Source organism: Heteronotia binoei, chromosome 6, assembly GCF_032191835.1.
Source record: "Heteronotia binoei isolate CCM8104 ecotype False Entrance Well chromosome 6, APGP_CSIRO_Hbin_v1, whole genome shotgun sequence".
NCBI classification, from domain to species: Eukaryota; Metazoa; Chordata; class Lepidosauria; order Squamata; family Gekkonidae; genus Heteronotia; species Heteronotia binoei.
In genome coordinates, this window is record NC_083228.1 from 142,840,086 (window position 1) to 142,862,335 (window position 22,250).

Below are 22,250 nucleotides of genomic sequence, written 5' to 3' on the forward strand. Positions count from 1 at the left end.
GTCTCTGATTCGGGGAGAAGGGCGGCGTATAAATCTGCCCCCACCTCACAGGGTGTCTGTTGTGGGGGGAGAAGATAGAGGAGATTGTAAACCGCTGTGAGTCTCTGATTCAGGGAGAAGGGCGGGGTATAAATCTGCCCCCACCTCACAGGGTGTCTGTTGTGGGGGGAGAAGATAGAGGAGATTGTGAGCCGCTCTGAGTCTCTGATTCAGGGAGAAGGGCGGGATATAAATCTGCCCCCACCTCACAGGGTGTCTGTTGTGGGGGAGAAGATAGAGGAGATTGTGAGCCGCTCTGAGTCTCTGATTCAGGGAGAAGGGCGGGGTATAAATCTGCCCCCACCTCACAGGGTGTCTGTTGTGGGGGGAGAAGATAGAGGAGATTGTGAGCCGCTCTGAGTCTCTGATTCAGGGAGAAGGGTGGGGTATAAATCTGCCCCCACCTCACAGGGTGTCTGTTGTGGGGGAGAAGATAGAGGAGATTGTGAGCCGCTCTGAGTCTCTGATTCAGAGAGAAGGGCGGGGTATAAATCTGCCCCCACCTCACAGGGTGTCTGTTGTGGGGGGAGAAGATATAGGAGATTGGGAGCCGCTCTGAGTCTCTGATTCAGGGAGAAGGGTGGGGTATAAATCTGCCTCCACCTCACAGGGTGTCTGTTGTGGGGGGAGAAGATAGAGGAGATTGTGAGCCGCTCTGAGTCTCTGATTCAGAGAGAAGGGCGGGGTATAAATCTGCCCCCACCTCACAAGGTGTCTGTTGTGGGGGGAGAAGATAGAGGAGACTGTGAGCCGCTCTGAGTCTCTGATTCAGGGAGAAGGGCGGGGTATAAATCTGCCCCCACCTCACAGGGCTTCTGTTGTGGGGGGAGAAGATAGAGGAGATTGTGAGCCGCTCTGAGTCTCTGATTCAGGGAGAAGGGCGGGGTATAAATCTGCCCCCACCTCACAGGGCTTCTGTTGTGGGGGGAGAAGATAGAGGAGATTGTGAGCCGCTCTGAGTCTGTGATTCAGGGAGAAGGGCGGGGTATAAATCTGCCCCCACCTCACAGGGTGTCTGTTGTGGGGGGAGAAGATATAGGAGATTGGGAGCCGCTCTGAGTCTCTGATTCAGGGAGAAGGGCGGGGTATAAATCTGCCCCCACCTCACAGGGTGTCTGTTGTGGGGGGGAGAAGATAGAGGAGATTGTGAGCCGCTCTGAGTCTCTGATTCAGGGAGAAGGGCGGGGTATAAATCTGCCCCCACCTCACAGGGTGTCTGTTGTGGGGGGAGAAGATAGAGGAGATTGTGAGCCGCTCTGAGTCTCTGATTCAGGGAGAAGGGCGGAGTATAAATCTGCCCCCACCTCACAGGGTGTCTGTTGTGGGGGGAGAAGATAGAGGAGATTGTGAGCCGCTCTGAGTCTCTGATCCAGGGAGAAGGGCGGGGTATAAATCTGCCCCCACCTCACAGGGTGTCTGTTGTGGGGGGAGAAGATAGAGGAGATTGTGAGCCGCTCTGAGTCTCTGATTCAGGGAGAAGGGCGGGGTATAAATCTGCCCCCACCTCACAAGGTGTCTGTTGTGGGGGGGAGAAGATAGAGGAGATTGTGAGCCGCTCTGAGTCTCTGATTCAGGGAGAAGGGCGGGGTATAAATCTGCCCCCACCTCACAGGGTGTCTGTTGTGGGGGGAGAAGATAGAGGAGATTGTGAGCCGCTCTGAGTCTCTGATTCAGGGAGAAGGGCGGGGTATAAATCTGCCCCCACCTCACAGGGTGTCTGTTGTGGGGGGAGAAGATAGAGGAGATTGTGAGCCGCTCTGAGTCTCTGATTCAGGGAGAAGGGCGGGGTGTAAATCTGCCCCCACCTCACAGGGTGTCTGTTGTGGGGGGAGAAGATAGAGGAGATTGTGAGCCGCTCTGAGTCTCTGATTCAGGGAGAAGGACGGGGTGTAAATCTGCCCCCACCTCACAGGGTGTCTGTTGTGGGGGGAGAAGACATAGGAGATTGTGAGCCGCTCTGAGTCTCTGATTCAGGGAGAAGGACAGGGTGTAAATCTGCCCCCACCTCACAGGGTGTCTGTTGTGGGGGAAGAAGATAGAGGAGATTGTGAGCCGCTCTGAGTCTCTGATTCAGGGAGAAGGGCGGGGTATAAATCTGCCCCCACCTCACAGGGTGTCTGTTGTGGGGGGAGAAGATAGAGGAGATTGTGAGCCGCTCTGAGTCTCTGATTCAGGGAGAAGGGCGGGGTATAAATCTGCCCCCACCTCACAAGGTGTCTGTTGTGGGGGGGAGAAGATAGAGGAGATTGTGAGCCGCTCTGAGTCTCTGATTCAGGGAGAAGGGTGGGGTATAAATCTGCCCCCACCTCACAGGGTGTCTGTTGTGGGGGGAGAAGATAGAGGAGATTGTGAGCCGCTCTGAGTCTCTGATTCAGGGAGAAGGGCGGGGTATAAATCTGCCCCCACCTCACAGGGTATCTGTTGTGGGGGGAGAAGACATAGGAGATTGTGAGCCGCTCTGAGTCTCTGATTCAGGGAGAAGGACGGGGTGTAAATCTGCCCCCACCTCACAGGGTGTCTGTTGTGGGGGAAGAAGATAGAGGAGATTGTGAGCCGCTCTGAGTCTCTGATTCAGGGAGAAGGGCGGGGTATAAATCTGCCCCCACCTCACAGGGTGTCTGTTGTGGGGGGAGAAGACATAGGAGATTGTGAGCCGCTCTGAGTCTCTGATTCAGGGAGAAGGGCGGGGTATAAATCTGCCCCCACCTCACAGGGTGTCTGTTGTGGGGGGAGAAGATAGAGGAGATTGTGAGCCGCTCTGAGTCTCTGATTCAGGGAGAAGGACGGGGTATAAATCTGCCTCCACCTCACAGGGTGTCTGTTGTGGGGGGAGAAGATAGAGGAGATTGTGAGCCGCTCTGAGTCTCTGATTCAGGGAGAAGGGCGGGGTATAAATCTGCCCCCACCTCACAGGGTGTCTGTTGTGGGGGGAGAAGATAGAGGAGATTGTGAGCCGCTCTGACTCTCTGATCCAGGGAGAAGGGCGGGGTATAAACCTGCCCCCACCTCATAGGGTGTCTGTTGGGGGAGAAGATAGAGGAGATTGTGAGCCGCTCTGAGTCTCTGATTCAGGGAGAAGTGCGGGGTATAAATCTGCCCCCACCTCACAGGGTGTCTGTTGTGGGGGGAGAAGATATAGATTATGAGCCGCTCTGAGTCTCTGATTCAGGGAGAAGGGCGGGGTATAAATCTGCCCCCACCTCACAGGGTGTCTGTTGTGGGGGGAGAAGATAGAGGAGATTGTGAGCCGCTCTGAGTCTCTGATTCAGGGAGAAGGGCGGGGTATATATCTGCCTCCACCTCACAGGGTGTCTGTTGTGGGGGGAGAAGATAGAGGAGATTGTGAGCCGCTCTGAGTCTCTGATTCAGGGAGAAGGGCGGGGTATAAATCTGCCCCCACCTCACAGGGTGCCTGTTGTGGGGGGAGAAGATAGAGGAGATTGTGAGCCGCTCTGAGTCTCTCATTCAGGGAGAAGGGCGGGGTATAAATCTGCCCCCACCTCACAGGGTGTCTATTGTGGGGGGAGAAGATATAGGAGATTGTGATTCACTCTGAGACTCTGATTCAGAGAGAAGGGCGGGTATAAATCTGCAGTCGTCTTCTTTTTCTAGAGCCCTCTCAGTCCCACCCACCTCACAGGGTGTCTGTTGTGGGGGAAGGAGGTAAGCGAAATTGTAAGCTGCTCTGAGTCTCTGATTCAGAGAGAAGGGCGGCGTATAAATCTGCAGTCTTCTTCTTCCTCCACTTGCAGCTGCTGGAATGGCCTTGGGTCAGCCATAGCTATGGCAGGAGTTGTCCTTGAAAGGGCAGCTGAAGTTAGAGCTCTCTCAGCCCCACCCACCTCACAGGGTGTCTGTTGTGGGGGAAGAAGATAGAGGAGATAGCGAGCCGCTCTGAGACTCTCGATTCAGAGAGAAGGGCGGGGTATAAATCTGCGGTCTCTTTCTTCTTGCAGATTACATCAAGCGCATGCGCTACTGCGAGTACCTGGGCAAATACTTCTGCCAGTGCTGCCACGAGAACGCCCAGACGGCCATTCCCAGCCGCATCCTGCGCAAGTGGGACTTCAGCAAGTATTATGTCAGCAATTTCTCCAAGGACCTGCTGAGCAAGATCTGGAGCGACCCCCTCTTCAACGTGCAGGACATCAATGCCGCCCTCTATCGCAAGGTCAAGCCGCTCAACCAGGTCCGAGTAAGTAAGGCCGAGGCCGGGACTTCCGTGCTGCGGGTTCCGACCTGTCGTGTATCGTCCAGAGTGCCTTGGCGTCTTCCCAAAGGACCCTGGGGATTGTAGTCTGGTGAAGGTTTTGGCCTCGTCCTTTGAAGCCCCTGTGCTTCTCTTCTCAATGCCATTCATCTTACTTGTGGCTTTGCACCTGTATCAAGCGTACCTTCCTTTGAGGTTCATTGGTTTATTCTTCACAGACCCCCCCCCCCCCCCACTACTGACAGAATTTTTTGCTGTTATGTCCAGTTAAGTTTGGTATAGCAGTTGGGTATAAAAATCCCGTGGCGCAGAGTGGTAAAGCTGCAGTACTGCAGTCGGAGCCCTCTGCTAACGACCTGAGTGCAATCCTGGCGGAAGCTGGGTTCAGGTAGCCGGCCCGAGGTTGACTCAGCCTTCCATCCTTCTGAGGTCGGTCAAATGAGTCCCCAGCTTGCTGGGGGGGGGGGGGGGGAAGCGTAGATGACTGGGGAAGGCAATGGCAAACCACCCTGTAAAAAGTCTGCCGTGAAAACGTGAAAGCAACACCACCCCAGAGTCGGAAACGACTGGTGTTTGCACAGGAGACCTTTCCTTTCTCCCCCCCCCCCCCATGCTTACAGGGCCTCGTGGCACAGAATGGTAAAGCTGCAGTACTGCAGTCGGAGCTCTCTGCTCACGACCTGAGTTTGATCCCGGCAGAAGCTGGGTTCAGATAGCTGGCTCGAGGTTGGCTCAGCCTTCCATCCTTCCGAGGTCGGTCAAATGAGTCCCCAGAGTCGGAAACGACTGGTGCTTGCACAGGGGACTACCTTTACCTTTATAGTTTGGTTTGTTTATTATTTTATTGGATATATACCCCGCCCACCCGCTGAAGCAGGCTCAGGGCGGCTCACAACACATAACTTACAATAAAAACATTTACAGTTTAAAATAATTTGGTGCTAATTTCGATGTAGATTTAATACAGATTTAAGTGGTTAAGTGTGTGGACTCTTCTCTAGGAGAACCGGGTTTGATTCCCCACTCTTCCACTTGCAGCTGCTGGAATGGCCTTGGGTCAGCCATAGCTCTCGCAGGAGTTGTCCTTGAAAGGGCAGCTTCTGTCAGAGCTCTCTCAGCCTCACTCACTTCAGAGGGTGTCTGTTGTGGCGGGGGGAGGTAAAGGAGATTGTGACCGCTCTGAGATTCAGAGTGTAGGGCGGGATATAAATCCAATATCTTCTTCTCTCTAAGCTGCGGAGTATTGTGAGCAAAAATTCTACTTGGTTAGCTACTGGCATTAAAGTTGTGAGCTACCGCATAAATTAGCGTGCTCTGGGGCCATTTTTCCTGAGCTAAGACAAAAATGTGTGAGCTGGAGGCTCAAAATGTGTGAGCTAGCTCACCCTAACTCAGCTTAGAGGCAACACTGGTCATGTTTCCCCCTCCCCAGTTTTGTATTCTCTTTTCCCCCCATGTTTCTGTCTATTCAGTTCTGTTTTCTACAGTTCTGTTAACTGCTCATTCCATTGCAGCAAGGAGTTTCAGAATCCCCTTTTTGAACAAACACTTCTATGTCTTTCTTCATCTGTACATCTGGAGGGACAGATATACACAATGGCACATTTGCCAGAAGGAACTTTGCGCATTCTGTGTCCTTGAAACCCAGCTCTCACCTCCTTGACTTTCTTTCCAGCTGTTGAGGATCCAGCTGTACCACATGAAGAACATGTTCAAGACCTGCCGCCTTGCAAAAACGTAAGTGGAGAGCCAGTGTGGTCTAGTGGTTAGAGCAGGGGTGGCCAAACTTGCTTAACGTAATGTCAAGTCTGAGTTATGCCTTACTAGTATAGATTCAAACTCTGGTTCAAACTTTGGTTCAGGAAATGACTCCTGGGTAAAAACCATACTGTATTCAAGTGCTGCTAGCTCAACCTCTCCCTACCCCCCTCCTTCCCTTTTGTTATGTAGCCAGGCTTTGCAAGTGGCATGAGAAAAAGATTACTGTGCCTTCTCAGAGATAATGGGTACCAAGGAAGTGCCCAAGGCCGGCCAGGCCTGAGAACGATAAAGTAACAACTATGTGTGAATGTACTCGCTTAGAATGCCCCACCCTTAGGAATTCCTCTGATCTGTACCTTAAATGTTAGATGTTTGAGAGCTGCAAGACGTGAACTTCAGATGTTTGACAGCCACAAGACAAGTGAAGGAGGAAAGAAGGAAGGCAAATAGATGGGGAGATGGAGGGGGAAAGAAAGCAACTTTAACTTTAAATGCATCCTCCAAGCCGCTGGCTGGCTTGAAGAAGAATTGCAGATTTATACCCTGCCCTTCTCCCTAAATCAGAAGAAGAAGATATTGGATTTATATCCCGCCCTCTACTCCAAAGAGTCTCAGAGCGGCTCACAATCTCCTTTCCCTTCCTCCCCCACAACAGACACCCTGTGAGGTGGGTGGGGCTGGAGAGGGCTCTCACAGCAGCTGCCCTTTCAAGGACAACCTCTACCAGACAACCTCTAGCAGGTGCAAGTGGAGGAGTGGGGAATCAAACCCGGTTCTCCCAGATAAGAGTCCATGCACTTAACCACTACACCAGACTGGCTAAACCAGAGACTCAGAGCGACTCACAATCTCCTTTATCTTCTCCCCCCACAACAGACACCCTGTGAGATGGGTGGGGCTGAGAGGGCTCTCACAGCAGTTGCCCTTTCAAGGACAACTGCTGCAATAGCTATAGCTGACCTAAGGCCATCCCAGCAGGTGCAAGTGGAGGAGTGGGGAATCAAACCTTTTGATGTAGGTGGGCTGAGAGGCCTCTCACAACAGCTGCCCTTTCAAGGACAACCTCTGCGAGAGCTATGGCTGACTCAAGGCCATTCCAGCAGCTGCAAGTGAGGAGTGGGGAATCAAACCCGGTTCTCCCAGATAAGAGTCCGCACACTTAACCGCTACACCAAACTGGCCCTTTCAACGACAACCTCTGCCAGAGGTATGGCTGACCCAAGGCCATTCCAGCAGGTACAAGTGCAGGAGTGGGAATCAAATCCGGTTCTCCCAGATAAGAGAGCTATGGCTGACCCAAGGCCATTCCGGCAGCTGCAAGGGAGGAGTGGGGAATCAACCTGGTTCTCCCACATAAGAGTCCGCACACTTCACCACTGCACCAAACTGGAAATGATTTAAAGAGAAAAATGACTTCTGCCAACGAGCCGATGGGGCGGTAGGGGCTTCGAGAGCCACACCAGATGTGTGAAAGAGCCACATGTGGCTCCTGAGCCACAGTTTGGCCACCCCGGGTTAGAGTGTCAGGCTAGGATCTGGGGGACACAGGTTCGAATCTCCACTCTGCCATAATAATAATAATAATTTTTTAATTTATATCCCACCCTCCTTTTCGAAGCAGGCTCAGGGCAGCCCACATGACATAAATACATCATAAGTACATCATTACAACAATAAAATTCACAGCATTTAAAAGTACAGTTGCATTTAAACAACATTTAGACTAATAATTTAAAACCACAGTATGATATGGTGCTACTGTCTTGCTATATGCATATAAACATAGTTTTCATGGCGATGATACAATGGTTCCGCCTTAAAAGGCCAGCTGGAAGAGGAGGCTCGCTGGGTGACCTTGGTCCATTAGCACACTCTTAGCCTGACCTACCTTGTAGGACTGTTGTGAGGATAAAAGCCTGCCTGTTGCATTTTTAGCATAGGCTCAATCTACAAAACATTACCCCATCCATCCATCATTGCTACAGAGATAATTAAAGGAGAAGAATTACACGAGCCTATAAATGTCCTCTTACCCCAAAAGTAAGCAGGTCACAGGCAAGGAGTCCCTTGTGAAAAGGGGAGGGGCTGTGGCTCATGGAAGAGTCTCTGCTTGGCATGCAGAAGGTCCCAGGTTCAATCCCCGGCATCTCCAGTTAAAAGGGACCAGGCAGGAGTTGATGGGAAAGACCTCAGCCTGAGACCCTGGAGAGCCATGAAGTGGGGCTGTGGCTCAGTGGTAGAGCATCCCCTTGGCATGCAGAAGGTCCCAGGTTCAATCCCCAGCATCTCCAGTTAAAAGGACCAGGCAGGGGGTGATGGGAAAGACCTCAGCCTGAGACCCTGGAGAGCCATGAAGTGGGGCTGTGGCTCAGTGGTAGAGCATCCGCTTGGCATGCAGAGAAGGTCCCAGGTTCAATCCCCAGCATCTCCAGCTAAAAAGACCAGGCAGGAGGTGATGGGAAAGACCTCAGCGTGAGACCCTGGAGAGCTAAGGAGGGGCTGTGGCTCAGTGGCAGAGCATCTGCTTGGCATGCAGAAGGTCCCAGCTTCAATCCCCGGCATCTCCAGTTAAAAGGACCAGGCAGGAGGTGATGGGAAAGACATAAGAACATAAGAGAAGCCATGTTAGATCAGGCCAATGGCCCATCCAGTCCAACATTCTGTGTCACACAGCGGCCAAATATATATATATATATATATATATATATATATATATATATATATATATATATATATATATATATATATATACATACACACACATACACACTGTGGCTAATAGCCACTGATGGACCTCTGCTCCATATTTTTATCTAACCCCCTCTTGAAGGTGGCCATGCTTGTGGCCGCCACCACCTCCTGTGGCAGTGAATTCCACATGTTAATCACCCTAATCAGACCTCAGCCTGAGACCCTGGAGAGACATAGACAGGGGCTGTGGCTCAGTGGCAGAGATTCTGTTTGACACGCAGAAGGTCACAGGTTCAATCCTCGGTATCTCCAGTTAAAAGGACCAGGCAGGGGGTGATGGGAAAGACCTCAGCCTGAGACCCTGGAGAGCCATGAAGTGGGGCTGTGGCTCAGTGGTAGAGTGTCTGCTTGGCATGCAGAAGGTCCCAGGTTCAATCCCCGGCATCTTCAGTTAAAAGGACCAGGGAGGAGGTGATGGGAAAGACCTCAGCCTGAGACCCTGGAGAGCTGCTGCCAGTCTGAGTAGGCAATACTGACTTTGATGAACCAAGGCGCTGTTTGGGGTCCATGGCTCAGTGGTAAAGCATCTGCTTGGCATGCAGAAGGTCCCAGGTTCAATCCCCGGCATCTCCAGTTGAAAGGACCGGGCATGAGGTGATGGGAAAGACCTCAGCCTGAGACCCGGGAGAGCCATGAAGTGGGGCTGTGGCTCAGTGGTAGAGTGTCTGCTTGGCATGCAGAAGGTCCCAGGTTCAATCCCTGGCATCTTCAGTTAAAAGGACCAGGGAGGAGGTGATGGGAAAGACCTCAGCCTGAGACCCTGGAGAGCTGCTGCCAGTCTGAGTAGGCAATACGGACCATGATGGACCAGAGACCTGATTCAGTATCAGGCAGCTTCACGTATCGTGTTATCAAAGAAGTTCTCAAATCGGTTCCACTTCCCGTATTGATAGACTTTAAAAATTGCCTCCTAACAAGATGGGACGGGGCTGATGGGAGTTGTAGGCGGAAAAAAACACATCTGGAGAGCTACCGTTGGCCACCCCTGCTCGAGGCTGATCCTGTACTGAGCAAGGGGCTGGACTAGATGGCCTCCGTGGCCCCTTCCAACTTGGCGATTCTGTGAAACGACAAAACGCAGCACGACAGATAGGCACCCGGCGGGAAACAAGAGGAAAGGGAGAGGTTACGGTTGGGAAAAGCGTGGCACAGCCCACAAATATCCTTTGCTTGCCTCATTTCATACCAGCTGCAGAATGTATTTGTAGGGGAGGGGAGGGGATTATGGAGCGGGGGGTGGAGGTCTTATTTGATGCGGAATCCCAGCGGCCTCCTAGCAGTGCTGATCCCCGCTTTGGTCCTTCCCCTGCAGGCTTCTGGATGCCTTCGACAGCGTTCCTGGCCATCTGACGGAGGACCTGCACCTCTATTCTTTGAACGACCTGAGCGCTACCAAGAAGGGGGAGCTGGTGCCCCGCTTGACGGAGCTCTTCAAGGCAGGGACCTTGCACGTCGAGAAGTGCATGGTAGGTACTCCCCTTCCAGTGCTCTGTGTAAGACGGAGGTGTCGAACTCATCTGTTATGAGAAAGTCTGTTGGAGAAAGTCCAGAAAAGGGCAACTAGAATGATTAAAGGGCTGGAACACTTTCCCTATGGAAGGTTAAAACGCTTGGGGCTCTTTAGCTTGGAGAAACGTCGACTGCGGGGTGACATGAGAGAGCTTTACAAGATAATGCATGGGATGGAGAAAGTAGAGAAAGAAGTACTTTTCTCCCTTTCTCACAACACAAGAACTCGTGGGCATTCGATGAAATTGCTGAGCAGACAGGTTAAAACGGATAAAAGGAAGTACTTCTTCACCCAAAGGGTGATTAACATGTGGAATTCACTGCCACAGGAGGTGGTGGCAGTCACAAGCATGGCCACCTTTAAGAGGGGGTTAGATAAAAATATGGAGCAGAGGTCCATCAGTGGCTATTAGCCACAGTGTGTGTGTATGTATAAAAATTTTTTGCCACTGAAGAAGAAGACTGCAGATTTATACCCTGCCCTTCTCTCTGAATCAGAGACTCAGAGCGGCTTACAATCTCCTATATCTTCTCCCCCCACAACAGACACCCTGTGAGGTGGGTGGAGCTAAGAGGGCTCTCACAGCAGCTGCCCTTTCAAGGACAACCTCTGCCAGAGCTATGGCTAACTCAAGGCCATTCCAGCAGGTGCAGGTGGAGGAGTGGGGAATCAAACCGGGTTCTCCCAGATAAGAGTCCGCGCACTCTTACTGCGCTGTAGCCGAGGTGAAATCGCTGCTGGAGACGCTCCGCGTTCCTCTTTTTTGAAAATGGTGTAAAAAAATCTATATAATTGAATCGATATCGGTCCCAGGTCTGATGAAGACTGGAAAGAAACGAGTACTTAATCGATTGGCTTGTTACCACACTACTTTGGGACTTGAATGTCCATGTTTCGGACATTTGGACTGATTTCTGTATACCTCTTAGTAAATTGATCACTCGCGCTTTTTGTTGTGTTATCCATTATAGTGACCTCTCTCAGATTGCACTCTATAAATGAGGCCTTGTCGGGCCGGGCCGTGTGCGTGCCTATTTAAGATTAGGTAGCAGAGATATAAGCTTTTGGAAGGACACAGACAAACACGACTAAATATTCTTTAAAAAAAAAAGAAGACCGCAGATTGACACCCTTCCTTTCTCTCTGAATCAGAGTCTTACAATCTCCTTTATGTCCTTCCCCCACAACACTCACCCTGTAAGGTGGGTGGGGCTGAGAGATGTCTCCCAGAAGCTGCCCTTTCAAGGACATCTCCTACGAGAGCTATGGCTGACCCAAGGCCATTCCAGCAGCTGCAAGCGGAGGAGTGGGGAATCTAACGCGGTTCTTCCAGATAACAGTCCACGCACTTAACCACTACACCAAACTGGTTCTTAAACCTTAAAACATGCTTAAAACATTAGCACTTGTTGGTCTTAAAGGTGCTTTCTTTGTATCTCTCCCCTGGGATCCAGGGAACTGGGCAAAGGAAGCTCTGGCTCTTTTCTTCCTTCCCAGGGGACCAGGAGGGGGAGGAGCCTCAACCAATGAAGAAAATGCGGGTTTTGCTCTGTAGCTCCTGTGCAATTGAGCAAGCCTTGCAAAGTAAAGTTGAGATGCAGAAGGAAGCAAGAGAGAGGAAGCAGTCAAGAGCCAGTTGCTCGGGGGCCTGATAGGAGCCCTCTACGGGCCTAATTCGGCCCTTGGGCCACATGTTTGACACCCCCTGCTCTAAACTTTGAGGTCGTAAGAGCAAAAATTCTATTTCATGAGCTGCTGGCATTAAAGTTGGGAGAAGCTGCACAAAATAGTTTGCTCTGGGGCCATTCTTCCCGAACGAAGACAAAAACGTGTGAGCCAGAGGCTAAAAAACTGTGAGCTCACTCACACTAACTCAGCATAAAGGGAACACTGCTCCCCCCACCTTTATTCAGTACTTTTGTTGATGACCAGTTTCTTCCTTGAGGGTAGATTTTAACGTCGATCAAAGTGCAAAGGAAGATCTGGACTTCAGAAAGGCCACAGTGCAGTGTGGGAGGGGGCACGGTTTAGTGGTAGAACATCTGCTGGACAGGCGGGAGATCTTGGGTTCAATCCCCGACACCTCCAGTTTAAAAGGGCCAGGCAGGAGAACCAAGCGGCCCTGGCACTGCGTCCTTTCTGTCTTCTGCCAGAAAAGGGCAACTAGAATGATTCAAGGGTTGGAGCACTTTCCCTATGAAGAAAGGTTAAAACGCTTGGGGCTCTTTAGCTTGGAGAAATGTTGACTGCGGGGTGACGTGATAGAGGTTTACAAGATTACGCATGGGATGGAGAAAGCAGAGAAAGAAGTACTTTTCTCCCTTTCTCACAATACAAGAACTCGTGGCCATTTGATGAAATTGCTGAGCAGTCGGGTTAAAAAAAAAATAAAAGGAAGTTTTTCTTCACCCAAAGGGTGATTAACATGTGGAATTCACTGCCACAGGAGGTGGTGGCAGCTACAATCATAGCCAGCTTTAAGAGGGGATTGGATAAAAATATGGAGCAGAGGTCCATCAGTGGCTATTAGCCACAGTATATATATATGTGTGTGTGTGTGTGTGTGTATTTATGTGTGTGTGCGTATACACACACACATATATTGGCCACTGTGTGACACAGAGTGTTGGACTGGATGGGCCATTGGCCTGATCCAACATGGCTTCTCTTATGTTCTTATGTGACACAGAGTGTTGGACTGGATGGGCCACTGGCCTGATCCAACGTGGCTTCTCTTATGTTCTTATGTGACACAGAGTGTTGGACTGGAGGGGCCACTGGCCTGATCCAACATGGCTTCTCTTATGTTCTTATGTGACACAGAATGTTGGACTGGAGGGGCCATTGGCCTGATCCAACATGGCTTCTCTTCTGTTCTTATGTGACACAGAGTGTTGGACTGGATGGGCCATGGGCCTGATCCAACAGGGCTTCTCTTATGTTCTTAATGAGCAGCTTGGCCATGACTGGGAAGGGTTCTCACTTCCCGATGCTTCCCCCTTTGGGTCTGCTTCTTTCATTTTAAAGTTTTATTAGTTTTCAAAGGTGAAAGGAAAAGGGGACATGGGAACAGAAAATTACAGTTGGGCAATAGAGTTATATTTCATTCTGCATGATAGTAGGCCTTTCTGATAGAATAACTTTGGAATATTAATGTCCATTTTACATGAAAATCTTCATAATCTATATAGCGGCCCCGTGGCGCAGAGTGGTAAAGCAGCAGTACTGTGGTCTGAACTCTCTGCTCACAGTCTGAGTTCGATTCCGGCGGAAGCTGGATTCAGGTCGCCGGCTCGAGGTTGACTCAGCCTTCCATCCTTCCGAGGTCGATAAAATGAGTCCCCAGCTTGCTGGGGGGAAAGTGTAAATGACTGGGGAAGGCAATGGCAAACCACCCATAAAAAGTCTGCCGTCAAAATGTTGTGAAAGCAACGTCACCCCAGAGTCGGAAACGACTGGCGCTTGCACAGGGGACCTTTCCTTTCCTTCATAATCTGTGTAAGATATTGTACAAATTGTAAGGCTACGCTAAAACTGTCTGTTTATCTAAACTGCATTACTCTTCTACATTTAGTATATATCTTGAGAGTTAAGATAATAGTGGAAGTTCACACCACAGTGCCTTAAGAACCTTAAGAACTCCTCCCAAAGTTTCCTTGCATGTTCCGTGGATTTTCCCGCCATCAGCTGGGATAAATAGTCTAATTCCGCCGTCTCCAGAATTTTCCCCATCAAATCCAGTCTAGTGGGGTGGGCCTGCTTCTTGATCAGGTGGGCATACACTTTCCTGTATGTTCATGTGGAACGCTTTTTGCTAAGGCTTGACAGGGTCGCCTAGTGCTGAAATTGACATACACGTTGAGGCAAGAAACAACGTTTGTCTCCTTCTTTGGAGGGGTTCCTCCCCTGAAGTGAAATCCCTGAACATCCGCTCAGGTGACATGAGATAGCAGGGCTTTTTTTTAAAAGCAGGAACGCAGTCCCAGCTGGCTTGGGGTCGAGGGTGTGTGGCCTAATATGCCACTGAGTTCCTGCTGGGGTTCTTCTACAAAAAAGCGCGGTGTGAAACAATGGTGATGTCAGGGGGTGTGGCCTAATATGCCAATGAGTTCCTGTTGGGGTTCTTCTATAAAAAAGCGCGGTGTGAAACAATGGTGATGTCAGGGGGTGTGGCCTAATATGCCAATGAGTTCCTGCTGGGCTTTTTCTACAAAAGAAGCCCTGTGGGATGGAATTCGTTGTTCCTCCGTCCCTGAAGGGGCTCTGAGGGCACTTTTAGCGCTGATGGTGCTTCCAAACGAGCCACTTCCAAGGGGCAACACAAGAAGAAGAAGAAGACTGCAGATTTATACCCCGCCCTTCTCTCTGAATCAAAGACTCAGAGCAGCTTACAATCTCCTCTATCTTCTCCCCCCACAACAGACACCCTGTGAGGTGGGTGGGGCTGAGAGGGCTCTCACAGCAGCTGCCCTTTCAAGGACAACCTCTGCCAGAGCTCTGGCTGACCCAAGGCCATGCTAGCAGGTGCAAGTGGAGGAGTGGGGAATCAAACCCGGTTCTCCCAGATAAGAGTCCATACACTTAACCACTACACCAAACTGGCTCTCACCAAACAAGGGGCATTGCAACTTCTGCAGCATCTTTCCTCTTTGCTCCCCTTCCTGTCTGCTTCTTCTTCAGCCTCCTCTTTTTTCCTTCCCCCGCAGCTGTGCCAGGCTAAAGGATTCATCTGCGAGTTCTGCCAGAACGACGAAGACATCATCTTCCCCTTCGAGCTGACTAAGTGCCGGACCTGTGAAGGTAGGCCTGGAAACAGGAGCTGCGTGGGATCGCTGGTGGCTGGGTGCCCAGCGTTGGGGGCTATAGCCCCTCGTGCCCTTCCAGATTACTGGAGGGCAGGAAGATGGCCCTACTGGTAGACCTCATGAGGGTACCTGGGTTTTGGCCGCTGTGTGACACAGAGTGTTGGACTGGATGGGCCATTGGTCTGATCCAACATGGCTTCTCTTAGGTTCTTATGTGACATAGAATGTTGGACTGGAGGGGCCACTGGCCTGATCCAACATGGCTTTTCTCATGTTCTGGGACAGTGATGCTCTGAATTCTTGGTGCTTGGAGGCCAAGAGTGGGAAGGCTTCTAGAGTTCTGGCCCTGCTGGTAGACCTCCTGATAACCCCTGGGTTTTGGCCACTGTCTGACACAGTGACACACACTGTGTTGGACTGGATGGGCCATCGGTCTGGTCCAACATGGCTTCTCTTATGTCCCTATGTTCTTAATTGGGAGGTCAGCCTTGCTGGATCTGATCAAAGAACCTTGTTGCCTAGCAGCCTTGTTTCCCAAAACAGTCCACCCTGGTGCTTCTAGGAAGTCTGCAAGCAAGCCATTAATGCAGTAGATCTGTCATGGTGTTTGGTCCTGCTCCGGGCATCTTTTGTAGCAGGAACTCCTTTGCATATTAGACCCCCCCCCCCACAATGTAGCTAATCCTCCTGGAGCTTACAGCAGGCCCTGTACTAAGAGCCCGGCAAGATCCAGGAGGATTGGCTGCATCAGGGGGTGTGGCCTAATACGTAAAGAAGCTCCTGCTAGAATTCCACCCCTGCCTTTGCATATTAGGCCACACCTCCCTGTTGTAGCCCATCCTCCTGGAGCTTACAGTAGGCCCTGTACGAAGAGCCCTGTAAGCTCCAAGAGGATTGGCTGCATCAGGGGTGTGCGGCCCAGTATGCAAAGGAGTTCCTGCTACAAAAACGCATTGTTGTTCAAAAGCTCGTCGTTGTTCAGTCGCACGGTTGTTCAGTCTTGCCCCGGGAAGGATGACCCCAGAGCAAACTAATTCATGCAGGAGCTCGCAGTTTTAATGCTAGTCGCTCACAATGTAGAGTTTTTGCTCCCGACTCCACAGCCTAGAGGGAGTATTGGCAGTGACTCATGAAATCCCTACCCCTGCCACAAACTTTATCACTCTTTAAGGTTCTACGGGACTCTTGCTCTGAGAGCCAGTTTGGTGAAGTGGTGAAGTGCGCGGACTCTTACCTGGGAGAACCGGGTTTGATTCCCCACTCCTCCACTTGCAGCTGCTGGAGTGGCCTTGGGTCAGCCGTAGCTCTGGCAGAGGTTGTCCTTGAAAGAGCAGCTGCTGTGAGAGCCCTCTCAGCCCCACCCACCTCACAGGGTGTCTGTTGTGGGGGGAGAAGACATAGGAGATTGTGAGCCGCTCTGAGACTCTGATTCAGGGAGAAGGGCGGGGTATAAATCTGCCCCCACCTCACAGGGTGTCTGTTGTGGGGGGAGAAGACATAGGAGATTGTGAGCCGCTCTGAGTCTCTGATTCAGGGAGAAGGGCGGGGTATAAATCTGCCCCCACTTCACAGGGTGTCTGTTGTGGGGGGAGAAGACATAGGAGATTGTGAGCCGCTCTGAGTCTCTGATTCAGGGAGAAGGGCGGGGTATAAATCTGCCCCCACCTCACAGGGTGTCTGTTGTGGGGGGAGGAAGATAGAGGAGATTGTGAGCCGCTCTGAGTCTCTGATTCAGGGAGAAGGGCGGGGTATAAATCTGCCCCCACCTCACAGGGTGTCTGTTGTGGGGGGAGGAAGATAGAGGAGATTGTGAGCCGCTCTGAGTCTCTGATTCAGGGAGAAGGGCGGGGTATAAATCTGCCCCCACCTCACAGGGTGTCTGTTGTGGGGGGAGGAAGATAGAGGAGATTGTGAGCCGCTCTGAGTCTCTGATTCAGAGAGAAGGGCGGGGTATAAATCTGCCCCCACCTCACAGGGTGTCTGTTGTGGGGGGAGAAGATAGAGGAGATTGTGAGCCACTCTGAGTCTCTGATTCAGGGAGAAGGGCGGGGTATAAATCTGCCCCCACCTCACAGGGTGTCTGTTGTGGGGGAGAAGATAGAGGAGATTGTGAGCCACTCTGAGTCTGTGATTCAGGGAGAAGGGCAGGGTATAAATCTGCCCCCACCTCACAGGGTGTCTGTTGTGGGGGGAGAAGACAGAGGAGATTGTGAGCCACTCTGAGTCTCTGATTCAGGGAGAAGGGCGGGGTATAAATCTGCAGTTCTTCTTTTCAACCCCTCGAGTTTCTCCCAACATCTTTCACTACCTCCAGCTTGTGCCGTGGGGCCCCTGCAGCTTCCAAAGTCCGCACAGCTTCTTTCCCGTCTCCCTTCTCAGCTGTGTTTTGTTTTCTCCCCCGCAGAATGCAAAGCCTGCTATCACCGAGCCTGCTTCCGGAAGGGGCCCTGCCCCAGATGCGAGCGACTCCAAGCACGGCGAGAGATGCTGGCGAAGCAGAGCATGGAGGCTGACCTCTCCGACTACGAGGAGCAGGGGGGAGAGGAGGAGCCGGCGGCCACGTGACGGTGGGGAGCCCGCCTTCGGGCGCTGGGCCTCTGCTCCCCAAACCCGAACCGACAACTACCTTGAACTGACAGTCCCGAAAGCCGACGTAACGTCTGGATCCCCGAGGGGCTGGGCGTGTGTGTGCGCGTGTGTGCGTCTTATGCACTCGGCTCAGGCAGTTCTGGTTTTCTATTTGGCCTGAGCCGCGGCGCTGGGGTGGGGGGTTGGAGGGGTGGCGTACGTGTGGCAGAGCGTTGCCGCTTCCGCCACCGCCACCACCATCAATGCACTACGAAGCAAGGCCTCTCCGCAGCCGCAAAGGGAACTGGGGGGCAGCCGGTTGCGTCCCAACTAGCCTTGTAATCAGATCTCGTGGGGGAAGGGTGTCCTGGGAATGCCCCACAAAATTCCGAAAGGGAAAACAACACACTTGAATCGTTTAGCTCGTCCTGGCTAGAATAGGCGCCCGTCAGGGGGGTTTCCTCTTGCCAAAACACCACTGCCTATAGCCCTGGAGACTTGGCTTGCTGAGCTGTCATTTAGCCCTCCCTCCTTTTTGTGCCTGGGGGGTAGGGGGAGCGAGGAGCAGCACGCGGCCTGGCCTCTCACGACCCAGCAGTGTCGAAAGCCAGCCGAGAGCGAGCGGGGAGTCCTCCTGCGGTTTAGCCGACAGCGTCCGACGGTTTCTCCCACCTGCAGCCCCCTCCTCTTGCCCGAGAGGCCACGGTTTGCACTTCCTCCTCGCTTTCTTTTGCCTTCCTCTCTCCTTCCTTCCATCCTGCCTGAAACGGGTGCCGTGCGCACAGCAGAGCGCGGGAAGAACGAACTGGTAGACTCCTCGGCTACCGAAACGGGCTGCTCCGCTTCTGAATATTAAAGTTGGGGGGCGCGATTGTCAAAAACTCTACAAATTAAAAAGAAAAAGAGGGAACAGGCTGGGCCGGGCCCTGTCTCCTCTGTGGCGTGCTAGTTTCTTGCAGTTTCCCCCCCCCCTCCCCACCTGTAGCCTGTCCCACCTCCTCTATTTTCTTCTGCTGCTTCTGTAGGCACTGAAGAGGGATACCGGGGCTGTTTCCACTATCATGCTTGAAGGACAAGCTTTCCGGGAGGTTGTAAGCAGGGGTAGGGAACGTTGGCTCTCCGGATGTTTTTTTTTGCCTACAGCTCCCATCAGCCCTAGCCATTGGCCATGCTGGCTGGGATTGATGGGAGTTGTAGGCAAAAAAACCTCCGGAGAGCCAACGTTCCCTACCCCTGCAGGGAAGTGGGAGAGGGTGTCGTGCGACGTGGTGATGGTTCACGAGGCAGGGCTGAAGCACGGCGGCACATGTAGGTGGCTGCCTAGGGCGCTGCATGCCCTACAGGATGCCCCCTCACCACCTGGCCCTGCGCGTCCCGAGACTCAGGTGGAGGAAAGAGGCGGCTCGGCCTGTGAGGGAAGGCAGCCTGAGAGCAAGGCAGAGGCCCCGGAACCCTCTTTCCCGCACCCTAGGGATTTCTCGTGCTGTGGGAAAGTCGAGTGGGGGTGGAGGTGGGGCGTTTGCACGGCAGGCTCTTCAAGAGGAGCCCACTGTGCAAACGGGGCCTGCATTTGGGCGGGCACTTGGGGCCTTCCCACGCTAGAGGGTAGCAGGGGCGGAACCTTGCCGGAGGTGGCAAAAGCCGCAGTGCCGACCCAGCGCAGGGCATTTCCCCATCGACCGGTTGCAGGGAAGAAGGCAGTTTTTTTGGCAAGAATGTGGAGGGTAGCCAAGGGGTTCTGCCGTGGCAGGGCCGGGGTTCAGTTCCGAGAGAAGCGAAATGCTCTTTGGAAAGCCTCTGCCGCTCGTCTCCCCTTCCCTGTTTCTGCCTCTTCCCCGCAAACCTCGTCTCTCACTGCTGCCTTAAGCGGTTGAGCTGTCCGCTAGCGTTCTCTTTTGAGGAAGGAGTCGGCCTTTCCCCTCTTCCTTTCCTCCCACTCGCTCAGCACCCCCCCCCCCCACCGGCATGCCGTAGCTGCTTTTGTCTCAGCTCTCTCGCCCACCTCTCGCATCCGGAGCCTTATTGCTGCAGGCTGTCTCAAGGAAAGGGCCTGTCGACTCTTTCAAAGGGTCCCTTTATCCACGGTTCTTCCTTCCTCGTGTGGCCCCAATCCGATGGCTGTTGGCGCCACAAACCCTGGCGGCTACGACGTCTTCCGGGTGGGTAGGTGGATACGTCCGATCGCTCACACGCAGCGGCTCCGTGTGAGTAGGAAGTAGGACAGAAACGCCTGCCCTTAGACGGCAGCTCCAGGGCTGAGAGAAGGCGGCCTGCCACACTATTTGTGGTAGTTCGAGAAGCTTGCTCGCCTTCTTTGCAAGCCAACCCCCGTCCCACCAACTCTGGCTGCCTCGTCCACACTACGCAACCTAAGTTACGTTCCTTGTGAGCGACTGGATCGCCTTCTCTGACCCTTTCCGTGCTGCCGGCCGGCCTTCCCTTTGTGGGGGAACTTCTTTCTTACCTCAGCTCTTGAGCGGCTCTAACAAACCCGGGGCAAGCTCTTAAAGACGGATCCTCGCGCGCGTTGTTCTATCCGTAGGGGGAAAGCGAGATCGGAAAACTGCTCAAGGCTATAAGAACAGCTGTCTTCTGCGTCAAGACTGCTCTACGGGTTGTAATTCCCGGGCCCTGGCACACAGGCGTTCTGTACCTGGCTATACCATCTTCCGGATAGAGCAGGACAAGTTGTGGGATTTTGGAGTCTGGAGCTTGCTGAGGAGGCGTCCCTTGGGATATGGCCCATATATCAGCGGGGGGGGGGGCAACGCTTGGATACATGAACATATGAGCAGGGCCGGCGCATGGGAGCAGGTCAAGTAGGGGGCCGCCTAGGGCGCCATCTGGCCTAGGGGCGCCACAAGGTGCCCGCTCTCCTCACACCCGCTGCCTTCCAGACTTCGCCGAGGCTTCGCCAGCGGGAGGGCAGCAAGCACGCTTTCTGACTTCCGAAGGCGGGGGGGCGTGACATCATTGGCGGGGGGGGGGTTGCTTTGCGGATAGAACACCAGGCCTGCATCTAAGCCCTCCCATGGGCAGCTTGTGGGCTTAAGGCTGCAACACGCCTTGAATAGCTCATTAGTCCCATGAGACGGTGGGATTTCTGGTGTGGTTGACTCCAGCAGGAATTCTCCGAGGATTGTCTTCGGGGGGGGGGGGGGTGTCATTTTCTCAGCAGATGGTCTTAAAAAAATAACCGGCAACGCCCCTCCTTCAGTGCCGAACTAGGGATTTTTTTTTTTTGAGCCGAGGTTTTTTCAAAACGGCTCTGAGCTCCAGTCGGAAGCGCTCGCCCTGCAAAAGCTACCCCGGCAGGATTTTTTGAGTCGGATCCGGAGCCTTCGGTTGTTTTGGAGAAGGAAACGGGTGCCCGGCGAGACGAGCCCTTGGGCCGTCTCTTCCCGCTTCCACTTCGTTTAAATGGCAGGTTGGCGAAGGCGCTTTTCCCAGGGGGCTTTGCGCTCGGACGGTGTTTTGCTTGAACTGGGCCACTTCCCATAGAAGGAGACTTACGCGTTCCACAAAGAGTTGCTTTGCATGGACAGAGACTCGGTCGCCATCATCAATGCTTAAGTTGGGCCTTAGGCAAATGGCATTAGAAGGTGACCCTCTCGTCATCCGATCTGCATTCGCTCAGTTCAAGGGCCTCCGTTCGTGCTCTTGGTCTCAAAGTCTCTCTCCCGGGACTGAAAAACAGACAATCCTTCCCTCTCCAGTGAAATACCTGGCTACGAAGTGTCTAGAAATTCTGGCTTGCATATTGTCTCGCTTATAAGTGGGGACGGGGCCTCTACGCCGACCACTGGATGAAAGGCAGAACCAGAGGACGCAGAAGGAAAAACAGAATTCGTTCAGCAAGCCCAGAGGGTTACAGGGTGGGATACAGATGGAGAGGGCAGCCCGGTCTGAAAACTTTCGGATAAACTTTGCCTAAGGTCTGGCCCTTTGAAAGCAGCAGGGCGGGGCTCCCATTCAAATGTTAGACCCTCCCACCTTTCTAAAGAGTTGCCTTTTTTTAAGGGACCACTCACCCAGCAGGCTGTGCGTGGTTTCTGTGCCTTTGCGGTTCACGCTAACAGCCTGGAGATAGTCCTCGCAAATCCCCCCCCCCTTATCTGCACAGAAACCTAAAAAATGGGCTTCCCGGGGACTTCTGATCTGAGAAAACCAAAGGCAGCGACATAGAACGCTCAGTTTGTTTTGTCTCCCCCCCTCCCACTCACACACACCTTGACCAAAGAGCCTTTGGTCTACTCACCTCAGAAGGAAAGCGTCTCTCCTCCTGCCGACATTCACCAGGGGTTTTTGTGTAGCAGGCACTCCTTTGCATATTAGACCACACACCCCTGATGCAGCCAATCCTCCAAGAGCTTACAGGGCTCTTCTTACAGGGCCTACTGTAAGTTCTAGGAGGATCGGCTACATAACAGGGTGTGGCCTAATATGCAAAGGAGTTCCTGCTACAAAAAAAAGCCCCGACGTTCACCATCTTCCTCCACTGGCTGAGGCCAGGGCCGCGTGCTGGATTCGCACCACCTCCACCGCCCCTCCCCTTCCAGCCCAGTCTCCTTCGCGAATTGCACTCTGAGATCGTCCAGCCGCCAAT

At 52.7% G+C, this 22,250-nt stretch overlaps 1 protein-coding gene and 1 non-coding gene across 3 annotated transcripts in view; both read left to right on the plus strand.

Moving 5' to 3' along the window:
* RUBCN (rubicon autophagy regulator) overlaps positions 1-18,559 on the plus strand; it is a 102,451-nt gene extending 83,892 nt beyond the window's left edge. For both annotated transcript variants that reach the window (XM_060242840.1, XM_060242839.1), the window contains 5 exons: positions 3,996-4,234; positions 5,925-5,986; positions 10,074-10,227; positions 14,978-15,071; positions 17,481-18,559. In XM_060242840.1, the coding sequence (XP_060098823.1) occupies positions 3,996-4,234; positions 5,925-5,986; positions 10,074-10,227; positions 14,978-15,071; positions 17,481-17,641 (710 nt within the window). In that variant the 3' untranslated portion in view covers positions 17,642-18,559. The remainder of the gene's footprint in view (positions 1-3,995; positions 4,235-5,924; positions 5,987-10,073; positions 10,228-14,977; positions 15,072-17,480) is intronic.
* Positions 9,401-9,472, plus strand: TRNAA-GGC (transfer RNA alanine (anticodon GGC)). Its single transcript has one exon. It is a non-coding gene; the product is annotated as a tRNA-Ala (tRNA).
* Positions 18,560-22,250: the final 3,691 nt, after the last annotated feature.